Source organism: Microcebus murinus, chromosome 18, assembly GCF_040939455.1.
Source record: "Microcebus murinus isolate Inina chromosome 18, M.murinus_Inina_mat1.0, whole genome shotgun sequence".
NCBI classification, from domain to species: domain Eukaryota; kingdom Metazoa; phylum Chordata; class Mammalia; order Primates; family Cheirogaleidae; genus Microcebus; species Microcebus murinus.
This window is the reverse complement of record NC_134121.1, coordinates 21,895,973-21,919,359: the sequence shown is the minus strand read 5'-3', so window position 1 is coordinate 21,919,359 and position 23,387 is coordinate 21,895,973. Positions and strand designations below refer to the sequence as shown.

At 56.4% G+C, this 23,387-nt stretch overlaps 1 protein-coding gene across 12 annotated transcripts in view; it reads right to left on the bottom strand.

Annotated features, from left to right (window-relative positions):
* MYO18A (myosin XVIIIA) overlaps positions 1-23,387 on the bottom strand; it is a 97,265-nt gene that overhangs the window by 40,345 nt on the left and 33,533 nt on the right. For 6 of the 12 annotated variants that reach the window (XM_012740733.3, XM_075994299.1, XM_075994301.1 and 3 more), the window contains exons 3-12: positions 8,274-8,309; positions 6,170-6,257; positions 5,865-5,971; positions 5,575-5,751; positions 5,019-5,232; positions 4,650-4,792; positions 3,907-4,007; positions 3,046-3,109; positions 2,697-2,841; positions 406-417 (exon numbers count right to left, since the gene is read on the bottom strand). In XM_012740733.3, coding sequence (XP_012596187.3) covers positions 406-417; positions 2,697-2,841; positions 3,046-3,109; positions 3,907-4,007; positions 4,650-4,792; positions 5,019-5,232; positions 5,575-5,751; positions 5,865-5,971; positions 6,170-6,257; positions 8,274-8,309 — 1,087 coding nt within the window. The other 6 variants (XM_012740737.3, XM_012740750.3, XM_012740751.3 and 3 more) reach the window with 4 other exon arrangements.

Genomic DNA, 23,387 nt, shown 5'->3' with positions numbered 1-23,387 from the left:
TGTACCTCTGGGGGATGGAGAGAATGAGCAGGTCCTAAAAGAGGAGGCAACTCCACATGCTGCCACCAGAGGGCGGTAAGCCAACTGCGAAATCCCTTTCTAATGGCTTGGCTCCAGGGGGCCCCAACTTGGGGAAGGACAAAGTGAGAGGCTGAGCCAGCCCACCTGTGATGAACACAAGTCCCCCTCTATCCAGAGAGAGGACTGGCGCCTCCCCCTTCCCTGGAAGCATTAGGACCTCCCTCTTGCCCCCAGGCATCTGCCAGGGGAGACCACAAATGGCCCACAGTGAGGAGGCAAAAAAGCCGCAGGGGAAAGGGAACAGCCCACACAGACATATGCGCCTCAGCCAACATGTGTCTAATCGCGGCAATTAGGGAAAGCTAACAAGAAACAAGGTTTTACCTTCGGCAGCTTCTGTAAGGCAAAGGACCAGCATGCAGCATGCAAAGAAAAACAGTGTGTTAGCAAACAGTCATCAACTGAGCCGCCAGGCCCACGGGAAGGGACCGTGGGGGGTAGGGGCTTATAAGGATGAGCCGGCAAGAAAACATCCAGACTGGGGAACGCGCACACTCACACACTCGGTCTCAAAGGAGCGTGTCTGTGGGCGTGATCACACCGACACACACAGAAAGAGACACACAAAGACATTAGACTAGCTCCCCGCCTTCCCCAACAGCCATGGAAAACACTGGAAGCTCTGAGGAGCTACTCAACAACTACCGTGTTTCTCCGAAAATAAGACGTACCCATAAAATAAGCCCTAGCAGGGTTTCTAAGCATTTGTGCAATATAAACCCTACCCCAAAAATAAGACCTAGCGATGGGTGTGGCTACGCAGCGTATCTGCACGACCCACACATTTCGTCCCAGAGCAGTAAAGAAGATGTGCAGCCCTTCTCATCCGCCCCATCGTGACAGCTACTATCCCAGAGGTGACCGGAAAGGTGCGGTCGGCCCCACCAACAAAGTCGGCTCCCCTTGTCAGGTCCCAGCCCTCCTGTGCGTGCTGCAAGCTGAGGCTTTTTTTTTTTTTTTTTTTGAGACAGAGTCTCACTCTGTTGCCCAGGCTAGAGTGAGTGCCGTGGCATCAGCCTAGCTCACAGCAACCTCAAACTCCTGGGTTCAAGCAATCCTTCTGCCTCAGCCTCCCGAGTAGCTGGGACTACAGGCATGCGCCACCATGCTCGGCTAATTTTGTCTATATATATATATATAGAGAGAGAGAGAGAGAGAGAGGTTGGCCAATTAATTTCTTTTTATTTATAGTAGAGACGAGGCTAGTTGCTCAGGCTAGTTTCGAACTCCTGACCTCGAGCAATCCGCCTGCCTTGGCCTCCCAGAGTGCTAGGATTACAGGTGTGAGCCACCGCGCCGGCCTGAGGCTTTGAAGGGAAAATAACACATCCCCTGAAAATAAGCCCTAGGGTGTCTTCTTGAGGAAAAATAAACACAAGACCCTGTCTCATTTTCGGGTAACGCGGTAGGTGCGAGTGCTGACACACCCAGAGCTCTCCACCTGCAGCCAGAGCTGAGTGGGGTGGAATGAAAGCTGGCTTGTCACCTCCTCAGAGTAAAGCAACTTCCCTCAAGACACAGCCACGCGCCTGCCTGCCTGCCCGCCCTCCCACTCAGTCCGAGACAACCTCTTTAACCCAGAGCCTGGATCCTCTTTGGCACGGGTGCCACCTGCTGGGGTCACAAGGGGCCTGGCACCCAGCGCCTGTCCCTGCATGCGCCCGCCGCTGCCAGCGCTTTTGCACGGCTGCTCAACAGCGGGGGCCTTCCCACCCCGCCGGTGACCAAGCCAAAGCTCAGGGTGCCGCTCAGAGCCAGCATCCCCTTTCCTTAAAACGGAGGAGAAAGGGGCAAGGAGGTGCTCAAATCGCCAATCACTGCCCCTCAGTGGAACTCAGAGGTGCGACAGAACTCTTCCCAGCCATTCTCAAGCCCAAGCATGCTGCCCAAGCGGGGCCCGAGCGTTCCGCGGTGCCTGCTGCCCCCTAGTGGGAGAGACACCGCCACCAAACCACTGCAAAGAAGGGGTGAAGATGGGCAAACTGGCCTCGGGAGCCCCAGGAAGCAAGCCCACCCCCATGCCTCCCCCCCCCCCCCCAGGCCTCCTGAGAGGTTCCAGGATCTGGCTGCAAAACAAGAAGGAAAAGCAGCTACTCCCACGGCTTGGAGAAGCCTCACAGCCAGCAGGCCCCCCTTCCTCTACCCTGGGGCTTCTCCCCAAACCAGTCCCCTCCACTATGACAGAACGCTATGTCAGAACAAGCCCGGCCCCCAGAGCAAGCACCAAGGCAGAGCGTCCCCTACACCCCAGGGCGGGGCCAAGGTCAGTTACCCGCTTGCTCCTCAGGGGCCTCTGTTAGGAAGGGAACAAGAAGCAGAGTTATTCCTGGGCACCACTCTGAGTTCATGCCTTTCCCTTGCCCTCAGCCTCGGGACCCCCTCCCAGCTCTGCACGGTGCTCCCGGTGGTCAAGGCCAGCTCAGTCCAGGCCTCGGCCACCACTGGCAGGGATGCTTCTCAGCCCTCTGCTCCCATGTGGGTGACTAGCAAGAGGCACAGGCAAAAGAGGGGTGTGTCTGAGACCAGCTGGGACTGTGCTGGGTAGAACAGCTGGGCTTGGGCAGCTGCAAGGTCTCCTGGGTGTCAAGACAGGCTGCTGGGATCCACAAGGTTACCTTTGGTGGCTCCTGCAGCCCCCAGGTGGTAGATGGCAGCCAGGATGAGCCAGCAGGCCTTCTGTTCATCGGGGGAGATGCCCAGCACCTTCATGGCCGTCTGCAGCTTACTGAACTGCTGCGCCGCTTTCTGCTTCTCCTCAGGCTACAGAGAAAGACGGGCACACCGACACTGGACCCCAGAGTGGCTGTCCCTCCCAGCACACCCCGTGCTGTTGGACTCAGCAAGGACAAGACTTGAGCAGAGCCACCCAGGCCCAGCTGGACTCCTGCTGTTCCCAGGGGGCACCACGGCCAGCGGAGGCTTCTCCCACTCCCAAGGCCAGGGCTGCCTCCCCAGGCCCCTCACCTTGGCCAGTGGCACAATCCCAAACACATTGTTCTCTGCCAAGTGGTTCAAGTGGAGCTCTGTCCTAGGGGTACAAATGAGGCATCAGCACAGCGCTTGGTCCCCACAGCCAGGCACCTCCCTCTCAGGGCAGAGCCAGCCTCGGCTTCCAGGTGCCCATCTTCCCTGACGGTCAGTGCCACCGCCTTTCCTCGTTGGCCTGGATGCCTGGTCAGAGCACCAGCCTCCCCAGAACAGGTCACCAGAGACGCCCTGGTGAGAGGATCGAGCCAGACCCCTGGAAGGGAGCAGGGAACCTGCCTAAAGGGCGAGTCCAGCCAGAGCAGAGACTGTGCCCTCGGTTACGAGAAGGACTAAGGAGGACGATGGCCTGGGGCTGCTGGCTCAGCCTGACCATGTATCCCTTTTCAGGGAGCACAGGCAGCAAGCCTGAAGGTCTGAAGGGAGGAGTGGGGCAGAGGCAGCTAACATGGGAAAGGGAGGGCCGGCGTGGACTCGAGCACCGGCTCAGCCCCATCCAGCTGTGTGACTGAGGCCAAGTCCCCAGCCACCTGCGTCTCTATGCTTTCCTTTCCAGATTTGGCTTCGTGGGTATCAGAGATCCTAGCCCGGCTCTGGGAGCACTTAGGGTCTGCTGTGGCCCTCTTGCACAGCAGGGCTCCAGTACCCGGGACCAGGGAGCTCCCGACAGGGCCTGTGTCTCACTCATCTCGCCGTCCCCAGGGCCCAGCTCACAGCCTAGCACATAGTAGGCACTCAATGAACAAATGGTACAGGATCCAGTCAAGTGGCAAGGCCCAGGAACCCAGTCGGCAGGCCGGAGACCAGAGCACCCTCTGTGTGCCCGCTGTCCCGTCTCACCTGAGGGTGCTGTCCCCACAGGCCAGCAGGTAGTAGAAGATGTTGAACGTGGCCTCATTGGCTGGACGCCGAGCCACACGCAGCTTTTCCAGAAGCATCGTCTGTGGCAGAGCATGGAGGTGTGGGTAAGGGGGGTAGTGCCAGGCCGTTTCTCCCACCCCACACCGGAAGGAACCAGGCCATGGTCCTCCAGGCCCTGGGAACAAGCAGCTGCACCTTACTCCCAAGGTGTGTTCAACCAGACGCCAGATTCCCCTGGGGTCAAACGGGACAGAAACCAGAGCAAGGAGGAAGACAGGCCCAGCTCCTGGGGGTCCCTGCTGCCCTGCCCAGCCCCCAGGCACCAGCCTTCCAAAGATGGAAGCTTGTGGTGAGATATCTACCCTGGGAGGGAATCCGCATTAGCCAGGCCCTACTTTACCAACAAGCCAGTCCTTAGAGAAGTCCCGAGCGTGGACTTCAGAAAGTGTGCATGAGACTGGGGACAGTACGGTGGGGACCACCCTAGGGCCGGGAGGGAGAAGGGAGCTGGGCAGGAGGCTGAGTCAGCCCTGTCCCGGGCAGGAGGCATGGACGGCAGACTGGAGACGCCTCCAGGCAGCGCAGGCCAGCCCTGCCTGTGCCGGCTCCATTTTGTTAGGGCAGGAAAGTGGAGTGAGGCTCAGAAGAGAGCCTGATTTCTAGGGCACGAAATCAGGTGGCCCATTTCCCACCATCCTGAGGCCTGGGCAGTGTCCCCTCACCTGAATGGAGGCTGAGGCCACCTGGCCAGCTTGGTCAAAGTCCAGGGAGAGGATCTGGGAGAAGCGAGTGGCACTGCCGTTCATGATGGTGGGGCTGTTCCCAAAGGCTTCCAGGAGGGTATACAGAGCTTGCCACTTCTCCACTGCAGAATACGGGCCCAAGGGGACATCAGGAAAGCCGAGGGCTCATCCCCAGCCATGGGCTCCTGGGGCATGGAGCCTTGGAGCCACTCAGACCAGAACTGCCCAGTGACAGAGTGGTTTTGAGGGGATGGAGAGGCCAGGGCGAAAAGAAGCTGGCACCTAGGAGGGTCCCCCCTCCCCGCCCCCATCTCACTCTATTAGCTTTCCCAGTTGTCCCTGCCTCACCAGAAAACACCTTGTTCCCGCTGGTGCCTGCGATGGTAGCCAGATATTGCACCAGATGCTGGCAGCTGGTGGTCTTGCCACTGCCACTGCTGCCCAGGAGGACGATGGACTGGTCCTGACGGCTCATCAGCATTGCGCGGTACGCGGTCTGGGCCACGGCATAGATGTGCGGTGCCATGTCCTCTCGCCGACACCCCTTGAACATGTGCATCACCTTGGGCAGGAGGGCAATGGAGGGAAGGGCAGGCTCTTAGCTGGTCCCCTCCAGACACCCTCACCCCCACGGTCCACATCTTCCTGGATTTTCACTCTAGTGGTGCCTCGGGATTCTGAGGCTAAGGCCATGCGTGGAGATGCAGAGACTAGCCAAGTCCCGGACTCTGTTAACTGGTACAGGGAGGTCCTTCTGTCCTCCATCCCTCAAAATGACTCCTCTTCCCAAGGTCAACTGTGAGGGTGGACAGGAGCCCAGTGGGCTGTCCAAGGGGAAGGGCAGAGAGCCAGGGCAGGTGGGGTGGGTCCCCGAGTCGGCTTGGCAGCTTCGAGGGGGCCGCACCTTCTCGGAGTACACGGCGGGGGCCCCACGGGGGCTGAGGACGAGCAGGCTGGGGCCAGCATACGTGTGCAGCAGGCTGGCGCCGTAGCGCTGGCGCAGTGTGTGTAGAACGCTGGACTCATTGAGGTACACCAGCGAGGCCAGATCGTCCAGACGGTCGCAGGAGGGAGCATTAGCCTGTGTGATGGGACAGGCAGGCGGCACTGAAGAAGCAGAAGCTGTCTCCACTGCAGAGGACGGGCCTGCCCTGCCCAGCCCACTCCTGTGCCCCCGCCCTGCCTCCCGCACACCTTCTCCACGTCATCCTCATCCACGTCCAGGATGGCTCCGTCATGGTCCAGCTTCACGCGCACCTTCCCCTCAGGTAAGCTGAGCTCCTCGGATTTGAGCTGACTGGCTGCAGAGGAGGGACAGACAGCTGGACGTGGGCCTGGGAAGCCTTTGCTGCCCTCCATGGTCCTGCCCTCCTCCCCACAGTGTCACCAGCCTCTCCTTGCTCATTGTCCAGCCCTCGCCAGAGCCAGAAGGCACACTCACTGCCCAGCCCTGAGACCGGAGTCCTGGACACGTGCCCCCCGACCCTCCCAAGACTCACCCAGTGAGAAGCCGTCCTTATGGACCAGCCACACCTTCTCCGTCTCATACCAGGCCTCCTCAGCTGCGATCTGCTCTTCCGTCTTGGCCTATCAGAGGAGGGAAGAATAAAGTCAGGCCCTGCTCTGGAAGACAGCAGGAGAGAGGAGACAAGTGAGGGGAAGGCCTTCAAGATAAGCCACTGGGCAAGGGAACAGTTAGGTGGCAAACACAAAACACAGGGACATCAGAGGTGTCAGGGAAAAAGAGTGGGGAAGCCAGGTAGCAGTGGTGATTCTGAGTAGCCCTAAGGACAAGAACACAGAGGAGAGACCACACCAGCACTGAGAGTCTGGAAGGACAGGGACACAGGGAGCATGTGCCCAGGAGACAGCAGGCCCAAGGAAAGCAAAGTCCTACCTTCAGCCTCTGCCCTCCGCCATGCCACGCCTGTAAGATCAATATCCTGAGCCCAAGCCCCTAAACCCTGGGCCACAACTATTAGGGTCTTTCACATCCAGTTTCTCCCCTCATCCAAATGGCAGGGCCTCCTTCACCGAGCTAGGAAAGGGCACTTCCTCAGACCCCAAGAGAGAAGTGTCCACCTGGGACTCTGCGCAGTGCAGAATGACAGGTGGGTTGGGGGCCCAGCCTCAGTCCCGGCCTTTCCCTGCAGAAGATGCTCTACCTGGGCAGAGGTAGAGTGCCCAGGTGCACATGCCAGCCTCCCTGCTTTTCCTCCATGTCACGGTCAGCAAAGGCTCCTCCTCAGAAAGTGGCAGTGACACAGAGCCAGTGGGCATGCTAACGCCAGGCAAGGGCACGAGGCAGCATGGCCAGGGGGCATGGGGCAGCCCTGCTCTGTCAAACACAGGGAGGGACTGGTACGTCACACAGATGGGCACAGGAGTGCGTGTGAAGGGGCTGGGAGCCCCTAGAAGGTCACCACAGGCTCTGCCACAAACCTGGCATCCCTAAGGACACTGGAGCTGGGAAAACAGGAGAGGGCCCAGTGTCCATGGCCCACCAGGCTCCCTTGGTCGTGTGTGGGCAAAATGGCAGCAAAGTCATCCAGTGGCCCACAGTGGGGGATGGACGCCCCAGGGGCATGGGCCCACCCTCAGGCTGGCCCGAACCCCCACTGTCTCCAAAGCCCCCAGCTGCAAGGCACAGTTAGTATCCCAGAGTCCCTCACCCCAGGTGTCCCTTCCTCATGAGACCTGATGCCCTGGACGAGGGATCAGGAAAGGACAAGGAAACATAAGAAGTATGTTCTTTGCCACATTTCTTGCAGTTGAAAGAAAGGAGATCTGGGTTCTACTCCCAGGTTGGACTCTGGCTTCAGATAACACCCCCTTGTGGTCAGACTGCCCTTCCAGGGCCTGGAGGGAGAGGGCCGGGCTACACCAGAGGCAACCCGGTCTCTGGGTTTCACGAACCAGTGAAATGATCTTTTTGATGGGATGGTCGCTATGGGGCGGTCAACGTTTTGATTCATTAAGTGAGGACGTTAAAAAAGGATAGTTCTTTACATATGAAGAATTATAACTTTATAAAAAAATCATTACAATGTTGTATTTTTTCCAAATCACGTGAGACAGGAGAGACCTTTGTCTTGAATGTGCACATTCTATGGGCTGGGTATTTCGGGACGAATGACATCAAAGTTATAACTACGTCCTTTAGAGCTCGTCTGAAAATGGGTTTCTCAGACTGGCCAGGAGGTGGAGACAGAGAATGTGTCATCGTCAGGCTTGGGCTGGGAGAGGGCAGATTTCACGTTTTCAGCGTTCTCTATCCAGACTGAGAAGAGTTGCATCACCTAGAACCCAACCAGGCCCTTGGACTCCAGTGGCCGAGAACCACGTGCCACAGGGACCAAACTTGAAGGGTGACACTTGGTCCTGAGGCTCCCCAACAGCCTGGCACAGAGCTGTACCATTTCGAGCTCCTGGCACTGCCATCCCCGAGGGTCCCCCCAGACACAGGGTGGGAGCCTGAAGGAGAAGAGGCCTTACACTCCAGCACGAGGCCCGGGCACAGACGCCAGCCCAGGTACAGGCCAGGGGTGGTGGGTGGTCACCGGAGGAAGCGGAGGGCCCCCGAGGGCGGCAGAAGCACCCTACCTGGCTGTGGGCAGGAGAGGCGGCCTCAGGGTCCAGCTGCCGGCAGCAAGCAGAGAGAGAGAGAAGAGGGGTGAAGACAAGCAGACCTCTGGCACGTCCCTTCAAGCAAGCACCCCTGGACCAAGTGGGCCGGCTCACTGTCACTGCCCAAGGCACAGGGTGGAGGTGGGGGCACCTCAGCGCCAGGACCTGGGGGCCGGCCTTGGTGGGTGAACTGCAGCCAGTCGAGGAGAGGCCAGACCAGGAAGGTTACAAGACACCTGTTACCATCAGACTCTCGGAGGAGACGTTCTTTTAAGTCATTCCCAGTGGCCTGGGCAGGAGTCTGCCAGTCTGCCTCTGGCCACAGTCTATCCTGGGCCAGCCATCTGGTCCATTCTGAATTAGGCTTCCTCTTTCATGTGTCTGCCAGGCCAGGCCACCTCACCATACACAGAGCCTGGGCCCCCTGGGAGCCTCTTGCCTTTTCTCCAGAGCATTTCTCAGCCTAGCTCCCCTGTGGCCACCAGACACCAGCATAGAGCTGTTCCTTGCCTCCAAATACCTGCCCAAGAGTGCCACTCCCCATGCCAAGGGCTGCTCTCAGAGCTGTCCCCCTGTGCCTCTTGGAACAAAGCCTCCAGCAGCCCCAAGTCCAGGGTCTCTTCAAACCCCCAGTGCACCCTTGTCATTTTCCCAGGCAGGCACACTGACCCCACCCAGGGCCAACCTTGGGGCCACCTCCCAATTGCCCAAGAGCCAGGGACTGTGGTCAGCCTTGACCTCTGTATCTGTCCAGTTACTTAAAGCCCTCAAAGGCCTTTCTGGGGAGGATGGGAGTTAGCCAGGCCTTGCACGTTGCCTGTTAGAAATGGGCAAGGAGCTAATAGGCCCCACCCAGGTCTAGGGAGCCAGGGCATCAAAAATGGGGAGCATCAACTCCCTGCCTTGCCACCCACCAGGCCCTGGCACCAAGACGTGTCCTCAAGGCAGAATAATGGGGCCAGGGGGACTCGATCCCCAGCCAAGAGGGGCCCCCTGCCATATGCACAGGGTTTGGGGCTCTCTGAAGGAACAACCCTCCCCAGATCCCTTTTCTCATGTCTTCACATGGGAAGCCAATGTGAAGGCCCACAGGCCACCATGGAGCCACCCTTCACAGCCAGCGCGCCTACACACAGACACACACGGTCCTGCCACCAGCCTCAGGAAGAGGAGGGCCAGGGGCTGGGGACCCACACCCGAGAGAAAGGGCATTACAGGAGCTGTGAAGATCCTTTCAAGCCGCAGGTGGGCCTCTTCCGCGGGGGTCAGCTGGACCTTGGCGGCTCCTGCCTGAAGGTTAAACCACTATTAGTCCTGGCCTCGGGGCCAAGGGTACAGCATGCCGAGCTCCCAGCCCAGGAAGCCACTGGGACCCAGCAGGGAAGTGGAGCAGGGTCAGGGAGGCAAGCCGGGTGCCAATTTGAGTTTTTAAACTATCAGATGAGGAAAAAGAGCAGGTGCCTGGGAGTTCTCTGGCTATTTCTTCCTATTGTCCTAACTATCTTGAGCACTGAATGGCCCTGTTACCCCACTCATCCTCTGGCCCCTGCCTCAGGTAACAGGTGGCTGACTCCAAGTCAGGAAATGTCTCAGCCCCCAACTCCTCCCTAGTGAGAGGAGGAGGGGCAGGCGAGTAGCCAGCCCAGGAACACAACACTCCTTGACTACTGGGAGGTTCTCCTAAGGGGCTGACAGTTAAGCTCATACCCTGCCTGTTGGGCCAGAATGCCCATGCCAACTCCTCCCTGGGTGCCAGGAACAGTCACTTCCCTGATTCACAGAGTGGGCCAGGAGGGTGGGGACAGCCGCAGCTGGCTATTCTGTAAGTGCTGCAGTGCCCAGAATGAAGGGGGACAAGGCAGGTTCCAGGAACCCCAGGTCTTGGGAGGTAGCACTCAAGGGAGGGCCCCAAGGCTCCTCGGGCTGTGCCCCAGCATCCTCCTGACCTCTCTCCCTCCAGCCAGGATGGGCCTGCGGGAGCACGGGGAAGCAGGGGCGGAAGTTGACACCCCTCCTCCCCCCCACTAAGAGGCCTCAGCGGGGTCTAGAAAACCAGGAGGCTTGAAGACAATTGTCCCCAGCTCAAAGACCAGCCACACAGGCATCCCCTTCCAAGGGTCAGACTAACCCTCCTTGGCCCTCCCTCCTGCTTCTCAGCCTCCTGCCCCACCCAGAGGGTACTTTCTGGGAAGACAGGGTCGCCCCCAGATCCAAAGAGGCCCACTGTGCCCATCCGCCATGCAGGTACTGGCCAGGCCTGAAGAAGGTAGTGATGGCATTAACAACCGTTACCTGCATCACTGTCAACATTGCCATTTGTGCAGCACCATCTGGATCATTTCTAATCTTGTGGTTACTTAAAACCCTTCAAAGCAAGTATTATCCCTTATTTCAATTCCAAAATCTAAAAGGCCCCCCAAACAAAAGATTTTTCTTAACTATGTTGGTGGCAAAACCTGATTGTTTATCCTCTATCCCTCTGCAGTGTGAATATTCATAGACTTTGCTTTAGAAATACTAACGTGTTTGTTATGGGTTGCTGCTCATTATGTATACGGCATGACATTCTAAAATGCCCAAATTACTAATATCCAAAATATTTCTGGCCCCAAGGGCATCAGAAAAGAGATTATGGACCTGTGTTATACCCACATGACAGGCTCACTGGGAGAGTGGCTGGGGACGCGAACACAGGCCTCTCAACTTAACACACCGTCTCTCTACCCCTGCACGGATCTGCTGAGACTCTGACCCTCGGCTTGGGATCTCGGGCCTCAAGCTGGCACCACGTAGCTGGGGACCAGGCCCCGACTCCCACGGCAAGGCCAGGAGCATGCTGGTTAGTGATTCCCATTCCAGCCGCTGGGCCAGAGCCCAGGCAACCGCAGGTCCTGGAATTCAGTTAAGGAAAGCCATGCAGTCCCGGCCATTGGCACATGGCCCCGGGCCCGGCCTCTTAGTCATGCAGGGTTTGTTGAGGTGGCTTGGGGAAGCCGGCTGTGAGGGTGGCTGGCCCTTGAGCAAGGGTGGTGAGGGGCAATGCAGGTTAGTGACACACTCGGGTACCTCCTGCTGCACACCAGGTGCTGGTGACTTGGATGGCTGCTCTCCAGTGAGGTCTGACTTCCGGCCAGCGGAGCCTGGGTCCGCCAGCTGTCCTGCTGGGGCCGGGGAACACTGCTTCTCAGGGGTTTCAGGTGTGCCTGGGGAGCCCGCTTTCCCTGGGGAGTCCACCACCTTTGGGGAGCCTGGTTTCCCCAAGGAGCCTGGCTCCTGGCTGGAGGGCTTCTCCCCCTTCCCAGGAGACTGCTTGCCACGGGGCTTGTGGTCCTTGCCTCTGCCTCGAGACATCAGGCTCCGCAGGCCCACTGAGAGCTCATCCTTGGCTGCCTCCTTCTTGGCTTCGTGCTTAGGCGGAACAGGGGGAGGCGGAGGAGGGGGTGGCGGCTTGGGGCTAGGGGCTGCCTTTTCTCCCCTCTTGCCTCGAGCTGGGTGCTCAGGGGACTTGACCCCTCTGCCTGGGGGCTCCTTGGCACCCCCAAGCTCCTCACCGGGCAGCACCTTGCTGACCACCTTCCTTACTGCATTTGCCACCCGCTTCCGGGACAGGCCCTGGGCCTCCTCGCTTGGGCCTTCTGCCGAGGCAGCCCCGGGGCCATTCATGGCGAGTGTGTGCGCAGGGCTCTTGGCTCTCTGGGACGTCTCTGAGGGTATCGGATTGGCGGGAGGCTGAGGACTCTTAGATGGGCCACTGCTGTCCTTTGAGCTGCCCTCTAGCTACATACAAATACAGGTAGACATTAGCATCAACCCCTGAATCTCTGCCCACCCCATGCAGAGAAAGTGAGAGGGTGTGACCTCATGCCCCAGAACAGATCTTCCATTCATCCACCAAACAACACAAAGCTCCAGAAGGCTATCCCAGGAAGTCCTCTTTGCATCTTCCTGATAGGACAATTGCATCTAAGAGTTTGGCTTCTATTTCCCACAAGGCACAATCAGGTACTGCTGTCACTTGCTGTCTATCCCTGGGCTTAGCACGGAACTGTAAGATGCTAGTAGAGAGTGCCCAGAGGCCCATGAGGTGCCCCAGAGTTACTGGCTTTATGCTACCAAGCCCCGATCCAGGCGAGCCCACTGCCTCATAGCCCAATTGCTGCTACCACTCCTCCCACCAATCCCAGGCCTAACTCTGGGGCCTCCTGCCTTTGTGCCCTGGTCCTCCCATCACCTGCTTTTCTGGGCAGTCAGACCCAAAGCCTGCCAATTCTAAAGATGCCAACGGTCAGGGAGCTCTTCTTGGCCTCAAGACATGTCAAACCTCCTGCACCCAATGCCCCTGTTCTATGGCTACTGTCTGCCCCTCACCTACACTCTCACTGGCTGCAGAGACCCAGCGCTGGCCCAGGAAACTTCTACTTCAACCTGCTTTCTGCCAGTCTCTTTGCAGTTTTCCTCCTGCCAACCTCTCAAGGGTTTGGAGCCTTCCCAGCTCCCAGAGTGTGTGTGTGGTATGATGGGAGGAAGAGGAGGCAGCTACAGCTTACAAAAGGTTAAGCGCTCAGGCAGCCACAGCTCCATTCTGCCTTAGAGTGGGGTCCCTGGCTCAGCCTGCCTCTCAGCCTCTGGGCACCCAGGAGCCAACTGGAGTAAGCTGGTGCCCAGTTGGTATGCCCACCCTTTTCCCACACACTGGTGGGAAATGTCTGAAGTCCCAGTGGAGTGCCACTCGGAAGGCTGATGGCAGGGCAGAGTTTTCCTGGCTGGCCAGGCAGTGCTCTGTCACTAACTGGGCTGTGCTTCAGTCCTTGTTCCCCAAAACAGTCACGTTGGATCTAGAATGCACCTGGGCACTGGGCTCTGTGAAGGTCTGGCTGCCCATGCCTGTCTGGGTGCAGGAAGATGCTCACAGAGGGACAGACCTGGGAGCTGCTGCCTCTGGATGCCACACAGAGAAGTTGCCCCACCTCCTGAGCAGAGCTGAGCCAAGGGCCTTAGTCCAGGCTACAGGGCGGCTCTGCTGCAGCGGTGGAGAGGGAAGGCTTGGAAGGTGCCTCTTCCTCAGCTTCTTAGGCCAAGAGTGCTCAATGGCATACCAGGACAGTGCGGAGCTGGCCAGTGGCCCCAGCTACTGGGTCCTACTCCTTTCCCTCCCTCCTCCAGCTTTGTTCCCAACCCTGGAACTTAAGAAGATGCAATGACAAAGACGATAGTAATTGCTAACACATACACAGTACTTGCTATGTGCCAGGCACTCGTCTAAGCACTTTACATGTAATTTTCATTAAAAAAAAAAACAAAACTCTGGGCTACTCTAAGGCCCCTCCCTCACATTTTCAAACACATCCCTCTGAAATCACAGGCTGGCCTTGCAGGACTGTTTATAGATCAGGTGGAAGCCGCAATGCCTGGCTAATCAAATTGTCCAAGGAAGTGGGGGGAGCCGGGATAGGCGCCATCTGGGGTAATACAGTGAGGATCTGTTTTGTGATCCGGCTCTGCCCCAGAGCCCTGGGCACTCCGCCTCCTGTGCTGACAGCAGCCCTCTCCTAACGGCACAGCCCTGGACCTGCTGTTCAGGAACTCTCTCTCTCCTCTCTTGCCTTGGAAAGGTCCAGCTTTATGTGGGGTCTCTCTCCCAAGGCTGTGGGGGCTGGGGGCAGTGGGCAGCTGGAGCCTGCTTCCAGTCACCCGTACCAAGCAGCTGACAGGGTCTTGGAAGAGACAGCAGCAGCTGCAATGAAATCCCTCTGTGCCCTTGTGCCACCCAGAGCAAGCTAAAGAGTCCCAACAGCTGAGCTCTCATTTGGTGCTCCCCAACCTAAGAGTTTGCCCAGCTAAGCCTCTCCAGCCCCAAAGGGTTCAGGAAACCAGAACTAAAGCCAGGTGACTAAGGGGGGGTGGGAGGAGAAGGTCAGGAGGAGGTCCCCAAAGCACCTTGGCTATCTCCTTCCCAGCCCCCAAGCTGGCATCGCACACGCTGCACCTCCTCCCCCTTGAAAGGCACTCCGTCTAGCCATGTCACACGTGCAGAGGGCCCTGTAGTCCCTGCCACTCCATGGAACTGGCTCACCGGCTAGTCTAGGGCTGGTGGGTGCAGGGACAAGCCCAACCATCCAGACAGACACACACACACACACACACACACACACACACACATACACACACACACACACACACACACACGGGGGTCTCGAAGAAACACTTACAGCCCCTTCCTCCTTGCCAGGAGGGCCAGGCTTTGGCAGGGTTTTGTCCTCCTCTTTAACCTGAGGGAGCAGACAGAGAAGTCACTGGCAGGTCAGGGCCGGGAGACCCAGCAGTAAAAGCACAGGGAGAAAGCGCTCAAGGGGCCTCTCTCTCCCTAAGAGGCAGAGCTCCTGGGTCTTTAGGAGTACTGGGGCTAGGGCCCCTGGGCAAGAGATACCCTATCCTGGGATGAAAACTGTCCAGTGACAACTTCAAGAATGAAGAGTCTCTGTGGGGGCTAAAGCCAAGTAAGTACTCTTGCCCTCAGTGCCCAGCCACGGTGCCTATTTGGGCTGTGTCAAGAGATCCGCCCACAGCAACACCATGGCTTGATTACATGGTGGACAGAAAGATCCAGCTAATTCAACCCATGCCAAACTACAAGAGTCATTCCCAGCTCAGACAAGAAGTGGTTTGAACAGAAAGCCCCTGCTCCAGTCACTGGGTAGAAGGGTTAACCCCCGTGACGGTGCCTGCTGGGCCAGTGAGTTCAGCGTAGGGCGCATGGGTGGCTCCATCAGGCTGGCTCTGGCTCATTCCTAGGTCCTGTACCACTTCTCCCCACTCACAGCCTGAGGCCCCTCCCAGCCACGGCTGAGCTCTGGCTGGAGGCAGGAAGTGGGGCAGGGGCAGGGATTCAGGAAGCCAGATACTTTCCCAACCTCAGACCCACAAAACTGCCAACCATGCAGCTGAGGGAGGGAACCCCAAGGTTAGGGGCGGGGTAAGGAGGAAGGAAAGATGCCTGAGCTCTGGACACTGTGGCCAGAGGTTTGTGCTAGAGCCCAGGAGCTGGCTGGCCTGACTCAGAGGGGAGGAGCAGACACCATAGCGTGTCTGGAAAAGGGGCAGATGATGTGGAAGCTCTGAAGGTTCTTTCAGTTCAGACACTGGCTCAGAACAGACTCAGAGGGGCCAGGCCTCAAGTTTGGGAGAGCCTTCTCCTCTCCCCGTCACCAGCCTCTCTCCCTCCAAAAAGCTCAGGTGGATTCAATTTCCCTTCTATCCCCAGTCACTGAGGACTACAGGAAAAAGACAGGCCTATTCCAACCCTCCCCATCCTCAGCATGCCCTTCTCTCCAGCACGATGGGCGTATGAGCACGGGAAGAAGTCCTTGATTCCTAAGGGAAAAGATCCTTAGAAACATCCAGAATCATTTATATTACCCACTTATGGGGGAACTTTCCAATTTTAACCAGGGTCTATGGCTAATTTTGAGCCCAAATTAGCAGCATGATGGCTGCTGCAGTTTTAAGGCTCTGTCCACGGAGCTAATTTCAATGGGCTCAAGCTTCAAAGTTAGTTCACACTATTAAGGACAGAGGGAAAACTGCAAATATTCATCAGAGTAGAGCCTCTTACTTGAGGAATTGGGATTGGGGCAGAGAAAGGGAAGGGTGGGGCTGGTGGAGAGGGAATAAAGAAGGGTGACAGAGTCTAGGTCCGCGCCCACTGCCCCCACCAAGGGCTGTCATGCCACCTCCCCTCCCTCCCCCAGGGGTCACACCATGCATTAGCACACGGGCTGGGGGGACCGCAAGTATGCGCAAACCACACAGACACACTCGTTACTGCGTGCAGTGCTGTTAGCTCAGGCTCCGGGGTGGCCCAGTTTCCAAGTCCACTCTGCGTCCTTCACCAGCTCCAAATCTGTCCTCCCTCTAGTGGCTCGAGTTGAGGACCCCAAACGTCTGGCCCAAGGTGAGGCCCTGGGGAAAACACTGGTTGCCCCCCAAGTGTCTGGGACACTGGGCCCAGCTCTGAGCTCAGCTCTGGATTTAGTATCAGGCTGACTCACTGCCCCTTCCCCCACCAGCAGGGCTCTGGCTGTTGTAGGTCATTGCCCAGCTGGGGACTGTGCACACGCACAAAGGCACGCCCAGGTCTGCAGCCTGAATCACCCCCTGGACCTAGCTGGCCCACTGGCCTGACTCCCCACCCTCGGCTCCTTCTCCTCCAACCCACCACAGCCCCCAGAATTGGGGAGTCCCAGTTCCAGAGGCCTCAGGGCCAAAGCCATTCCCAGCGGTCCCTCCACAGCAGCCTGCGTTCCCAGGGGTGAATCAGAGCAGCAGGGGGATGGGAGGGTGTGGCGGGGTTAACCTGGAGGGGCACCAGCGGGACAAAAGGCGGCTCAGCTTACCAGAGGTGGAGCTTAGGGGAGAAGCCTGACTGGGCCAGCAGGAGCCCATCTGGACAGAAAAGGGAGTTCCCCAAACCCCTGGTCATTCTGTCCCCACTCCCAATTCCACACACCCAGTCCGTCTCTAGCTTCCGAAGCTCCCTCTCCCATAAGCCAGTCTCCTGCCTGCAGATACACCATGCCAAGCACACAGGCAAAACACAAAGATTTTGAAATCCGACTTTCCTTTTGCTCCCAGAAGGCGAACCTTGATGAAAAGGCCATGGTGCTGAAGGTAACCCGCACCCTGGGTCAGAGGAGAAATGGGGAGCAGGTCTCTCAGGGACTCAGAGTCTTCCTACAGGCCAGGACCTGCCAGGACAAATGCTGTGGGCAACAAGGGGAGAGGAGAGATGGAGTGGAGGAGGAAGGATTACAAAACTCAAAAGGGCATAAAATATTAGAGGAAAGTGAAGGCACGGTGGGTACGGAACACAGAACTGCCTACCCTCGCAAGCTATGTGCCCTCGAATGAGCCACTTCACCTCTCTAGACCTTTCTGTAGAATCACCGGCTGGACTAGCCTAGGTAACGGCTAACGTCCTTTCCGGGTCTGGCACCCTCAGAGTCTGGGTGGGGAGAGGCGCTCAAACCCTTAATTCGGTAAACCAAAGGTGCAGGCCTTCATCCTGGGACAGGAAGCTGCTCCAGGACCCCAGCAACTCTGCCTCCCACCTGCAACACACAGTGACCTGCCAGGGGCAGGAGGCCTGGAGAACCAATAAAGCTGCCCCATCTGTGGGTTGGCAACCAGAGCTCGGCCTCCTGAAATCATCAGTCAGAACCTGCCTCAGCCCAGGGAGGGGCTTCATCCAAAGCATCAGTTCAGTTCGGCGGAGTTTGAGAATTGGTTCGTTCTTATAAATGCTCTTATAATGAATTCATAGTTAAAAATTAGAAAATGTTTTGTTTTCAGTTAGTTGTTTTTTTTTGTTTGTTTGTTTTTTGTGTGTTTTTTTTGGTTTGCTTGTTTGTTTGGTTTTTTTTTTTTTTTGAGACACTGTCTTACCCTGTCTCCTAGGGTAGAGTGCAGTGGCATCATCGTAGCTCACAGCAACCTCAAACTCCTGGGCTCAAGCGATCCTTCTGCCTCGGCCTCCCAAGGAGCTGGGACTACAGATGTGTGGCACCACACCTGGCTAATTTTTTCTATGTTTAGTAGAAACTGGGTCTCACTCTTGCTCAAGCTGGTCTCGAACTCCCGAGCTTAGGTGATTCTCCTGCCTCGGCCTCCCAGAGTGCTGGGATTACAGGCATGAGCCACTGCACCCAGCCGCAATTAGTTGTTTTTAATTTGCTTTGTTGACTGTGTTTTAGTATTCAGTTAATATGCTAGAGACTTCAAGTTTGTTTGTTTAATTAACTTATTTGCTCTTTGATCTCTTGTTCAATTTTCCTACTTGTCCAGGGAAGTCCCGTGGGCCCACGCTATGAAGACAGCAGGCCTTGGGCATGGCTCTGAACATAAACGTGGGGTTCTCCCCAAAGGAAATTCTCTCTGTGGCTTTTATGCAGAATTGCCTGAATATTTTTCCTCTCTTCCTCATCACGGGATTTTAACTAAGATTTGCTTAGGATCAAGAGCAAGTTATCTTTATTCAATACAAAACAGATAAAGAACTCAGGCCCCAAAGATGGTGGCAAAGTCTCTGCTGCAGTTACTCCCTGAGCTGAGAATAAAGGCTTTGTGGAGCAAGGAAGCTCAGAGCCAAGGTCTCTCTTCCTTGACCTGTCCCCTGTCTACAGCTTTCGGGCATTTCCAACAAAATTAAGTATGGAATACGGAGCACCTAGAATGAGATGGTACAAGGTGTTTAACATTTATTTTCTAACATAAATCTTACAATCATCTCCTGATATAGGAATTATTATCATTCCCATTTTACTGATGAGGAAAAAGACTCAGAAAAAGATTGAGTCACCAAGCTTGTAAGAGACGGAACTCAGGTTTGAACCCAAGTTGGTCTGACTCCAAAGCCTGTGCTGCTCCCTTAGAGCCCACCTTTTCTGCTATGTCAGGCGGCATCAGAGGGGCCGAGTCATCCGTGGTAGCCAAGTCTGGTCGATAGACTTCACCGGCGCCGAGGTTTAGGAGACCTGGATTAAGCCAAAGCATGGATTGACAGTGCGGTGTTTGCTAGTGCTCAACTTTTCCAGATGCAAGTTTCTGGACTTGCAAAGGGAGACCCAACCATGGTCCTGCCACTCTGAGGCTCTGACCACCTCCTCCCTCTGTGGCACTTCTATCCTCTTCCCTTGAGGGACGGAAAAAGAAACCAACGCTCACTGAACGCTTTCTATGAGCCAGGCACAGGGGCAGGCGCTTCATACCTGTCTCCTCATTTAATCCTCACAACAACCCACTCTCTAGATAAGGAAACAGAGAAGGTAAGGTGCCCAGAACCCCGTGACTAGTGAGTGGCAGAGCTGGGATTCACAACCAGGACGGATCTTGGTGTGTCTGTGTCATTCTCAGACTAATTTCCTCCTGAGCAGGGCTCTATCTTACCCATCGTACTGTAGGCACTTAATAAATGTTAGCTGCAGGATAGTGCTGGAATGAAGGTTCTTTGCAAAAACCTCTTACACCCCTCTGTTCTCTTCCTCCAACTGTCAACTGCAGAGAATGATGCATATCCTGACTCCCAGGATGTGGTACAAATAAGGGAGGTATAATCTCTGCACTCACCAACAACAAATCGATAGTGAACTCAATGCCATGGGTTTGGGAGGGAGGGCAGGGACACTTTGAAATTGCTAAGCAGCTCTTTGTGGAGCAACAATAGCCACAAAATGCATCATCCTCTGGCCCAGCCATCCCATCTTCAGGAACGCGTGTCCAATGAGCTGACTTAAAGAAAGAAAGCGAAAGAAAAAGCCCACGAACCTATGCAAAGATTTTTATAGATGGACTCTATATAACAGCTCCAAATTGGAAATGACCCACATGCCTAGAATTAGGGAACAGTTAGGTACAGTATGATGCTTCGTTACAATGTATTGTCATATTGCCATTTAAACTTACAAACATGTGGTCAGGGTAACCATATGGAAAACTACACACAAAATAACATCAATCACAAAAACTAAAACCTAAATAGTATGCAAACAGCGATCATAATAATCTCGTAAACTGTGTGAATTAGATGCAATAGACACACTTGGTATTTATTTTGTTATGCATTTGTTACTTACTGCTTATTTGTATTGTGAAGATGGCTAAGTAGTCGATAAAAAAGAAAAAGCAAAGGAGATAATAGCTAGAAGCATTTGTTCTCAAAGAGGAGTAATCCAAGAAATGTGCCGAGGGACCATCTAGCCTCAGCCCCGGAAGACTCAGGCACTCACGGAGCCAGGCTGGGTTTTTCCCTCCACAGTGCCAGCAGGGCTCGCCCTCCCTTACTTGCCATCCTCCATGCCCCTCACAGGAGGGATTGGGGGCACAAATGCCCTCAGGAGAATAATTCTATCCACCAGGCAGCCCCTGGGCCTGGACAAATGCACTGAGGCCCAAGTGTCCATGCCAGACATCTGCACACTGCAAATCCAGAGTGGCAGGTAACCCTGACAGAGAGTGCCCAGAGGTACCTTCCCTGCCTCGCCCCCTCTGCCCGCACGTGCACACACGCAGGGCAGCTCGTCCTGAGGGACAAGAGGCACAGCCTCCTCCTCTCCTCTCTGTCCCTTCCCATTCTGAGACACAGAGAGCAGCTCCTAGGAGACCCTCTCTCTGCCAATACCAACCCAGCACCAATTTATCTAAGGAATTGGGAGGTGGGGGTGAAGGAGAAGGAAGAAATAATAGCAATAACAGTAATAACAGGTCATTGTGAATAATAGCAATAACAGTAATAACAGGTCATTGTTGTGGAGCATGTTACTCCGTGCCAGGCCCTGTGCTGAATCCTTCACCTACATTCTCATTTGACCCTCACGACATCCCTCTGAAGCAGACGCTACTATGACTGCTACTTTACAAACGAGCAAAAGGAGGCTCAGAAGGTCAGGTGACTTGCCCAAGGCCTCATATAGCAGGTGGCAGATCTGGGACTCAGACCCAGGTCCTCTAGCAAGAGCCTCCAAGGCTCACTTTCAGGAATGGAGGCAAACCCTGCCCTCCATGTCCCTTGGGGTTCACCCACACTGTTGTCCTCCCCCGACTCCAGCTGCCAGAACAGCAGCTTGGATGGAAAGCAGGGGTGTCCACAGATGACACGCCCCTCCACCCATGACCTGAGCACACTTTACACGGGGCTGCTGGAAAAGAAGGGGAGCTCTGCAGGGAGTGTCCCGAAGGCCACGCTGCCAACCAGAGGAGGAGAGGGAACAGAACCTGGCTGGGACACTCCGGCCCTTTCAGCCAGAGCCCTCCCCCACCCCAGGGCGGAACAGAAAGCAGCTGAGAGCCCACCGTCACTGCCGGCCAGCCCGGAGGAAGCAGGTGCACTGGAATGGCTTCCTGCTGCCGCTGCAGTTGCAGAAGGGCCTGAGTTTCCTCCTCTAACAGCCAGACGTGCTGGAGGCCTCCCTTCCCTGGGGATGCTCACTGCCCCTCTGCAGGGCACTGTGCCATCTGCCTGGCCATCATCAAGCACAGCCCTGAATCTGTGACCTGGCACTGGTGGCCTGGGTGCCCGAGATGGGGTGGGGAATAAGCTAGACTAGCAGGCACCCACCTCTCAGCATGAGGAGCGCTCTCTACCCTACCCTCACCCTGCCCACACACACCTCAACCCCTGTGCCAGTTTGGGGGCCGAGGTGGGCCAGTCCCTGGGCACAGAGAGATACAAGTGCTCATGGGCACATCTCAAGCTCCTTGTACACCTCCGCACCAGGGCAGCCCACACACTCTGCCAACTGCTGACACAACTGAAAACCTTACCCTTGGTGGCTGGGAGGGGTAGAGTGGGGGGAACAGAATGGACTGGGAGGCAGCTATGTCTCTCCTCACTTGCTTTTTTAAGGAACTTACTTCTCTGGAGTAATCTCTGCTAAAAAAGAGACTTACGGACAGTCAAGGCATTCCCAAGATGCCATATGTGCCCCTTCCAAGTATCCTATGCACAGAAATGAAGGCAGCCATGCTGAGCCTGGTCTTGGTGACAGTGGGAAAGGGGGTCCCTGGCACCTCCAAGGACCATCGCCTCTCAAAACCCTCTCTCCTGTCTAGCCAGGAGAAAGAGGGGTACTGGCAACACAAAGTAGGGACAAGACTGCCACAGGCCTTGGGGTGCTGGAGTTCCAAAGCTTTTAAGAAAATAGCATTCTAAGGAATGAAGGCTGCAAAAGCACTTATGGTTTGTGGGGAAGGCGTGTCATGGGCTGTGGCGTGGCAGATGCAGTCCCAGGAAACTGAGGTTTAGAAGACAGTGCCTGTCCAAGCTCCTCAAGTCAGGACTCGGGTCCGGGACACCCTGTCCCTGGCCTCTGAGGGGTGTTCCGGGGCTGGGTGATTCTCCTCCTACCAAGAGGCTCTGAGAGGAGCCCCAAGGCAGCCCCACCCTTCTTTCCCCACCTACTTCAGCCACATCTGGGGAAATAACAAAAGGTCCCTCCTTTCCTAAATGAGGAAACAGCATGAGGAGCCTGGGACATTTCCGGACTGGGGGGTCAGAGGGACACTCACCCGCATGGCCTGGCCTGGAGCAGCCCAGAGCAAGGAGACTCCCTCCGATGCTGCTCCTTTAGCGACTCAAAATAGCACAGCCTGTGCCCCGCCCCCGTCCCGCCCTCCCCGGGGCCCCTCCCCCCGGAGCTGCCCAGCCCTGGCCAGAGCCAGCGGAGAGAGCAAGTGGCCTGCAGGACTGCGGGGACCAGGTACGCCAGGCGGAAAAGGTGAGGCAGCGTGTGTGTGGAAGGCAAGGAGGAGGCTCTTGGAGTGAGGGCTTTGGGGTGGAGGGGGGCAGGCAGAGTTGGGGGTTAGGGCCATGGGACAGAGAGGGTGGGACTTTCCTACTGACACACACTCAGCCTCCCGGACAGCTGAGCTGATACGGCCCCTAAAAATAGCAGAGGAATTTGAGACCTGCAGCCCCCGGCCCCACAGGCCAAGACTGAGACGAGCACATGCGCATTCACGTACACACACACTTAACACCCCAGCATGCACGAACACTCAGTCACAGCACAGCGTTCTCAAGAACACACAAATCATAGGTCTACCCCAGCCATCTAATTACTGCGGCAGAGGCCAAGACAGCCACTAACGTCACAACCAATACAACACACCCGGCCCACTGCACGCTGTGCCCAAATAGCAGCCACACAGCAGTCCTGTGAAGTCCAGCAGGAGCACGGACCCACACAATCCGTCTGAGGCCACTGTTGCTGCCGCACTGTGATAAACACACAGGGGACATGCAGAGAATCAATCACACTCTCTGCGTACACATCCCTCTCCCCCACACAAGACAGTGACTGCGCAGGCACAGATGAGGGTGGTGTGGGTGGGGTGTGGTGGGTGAGCCCTAGCCCTGCAGACAGAGGAAACCGGGGCTGTCAGGCCAGTGAGCAACAGCTGCCAGTGCAAAGCCATTGTCCCCTGTGAAGAGACCTCCTGGCCTGGCTCTCCAGTTATCCCGACAGGATGCCCAGACCAGGGCTCAGGACCACCCCCACCCCCCCAGAGGCTGAAATGGGAGCTGGTAACCAAATGGGA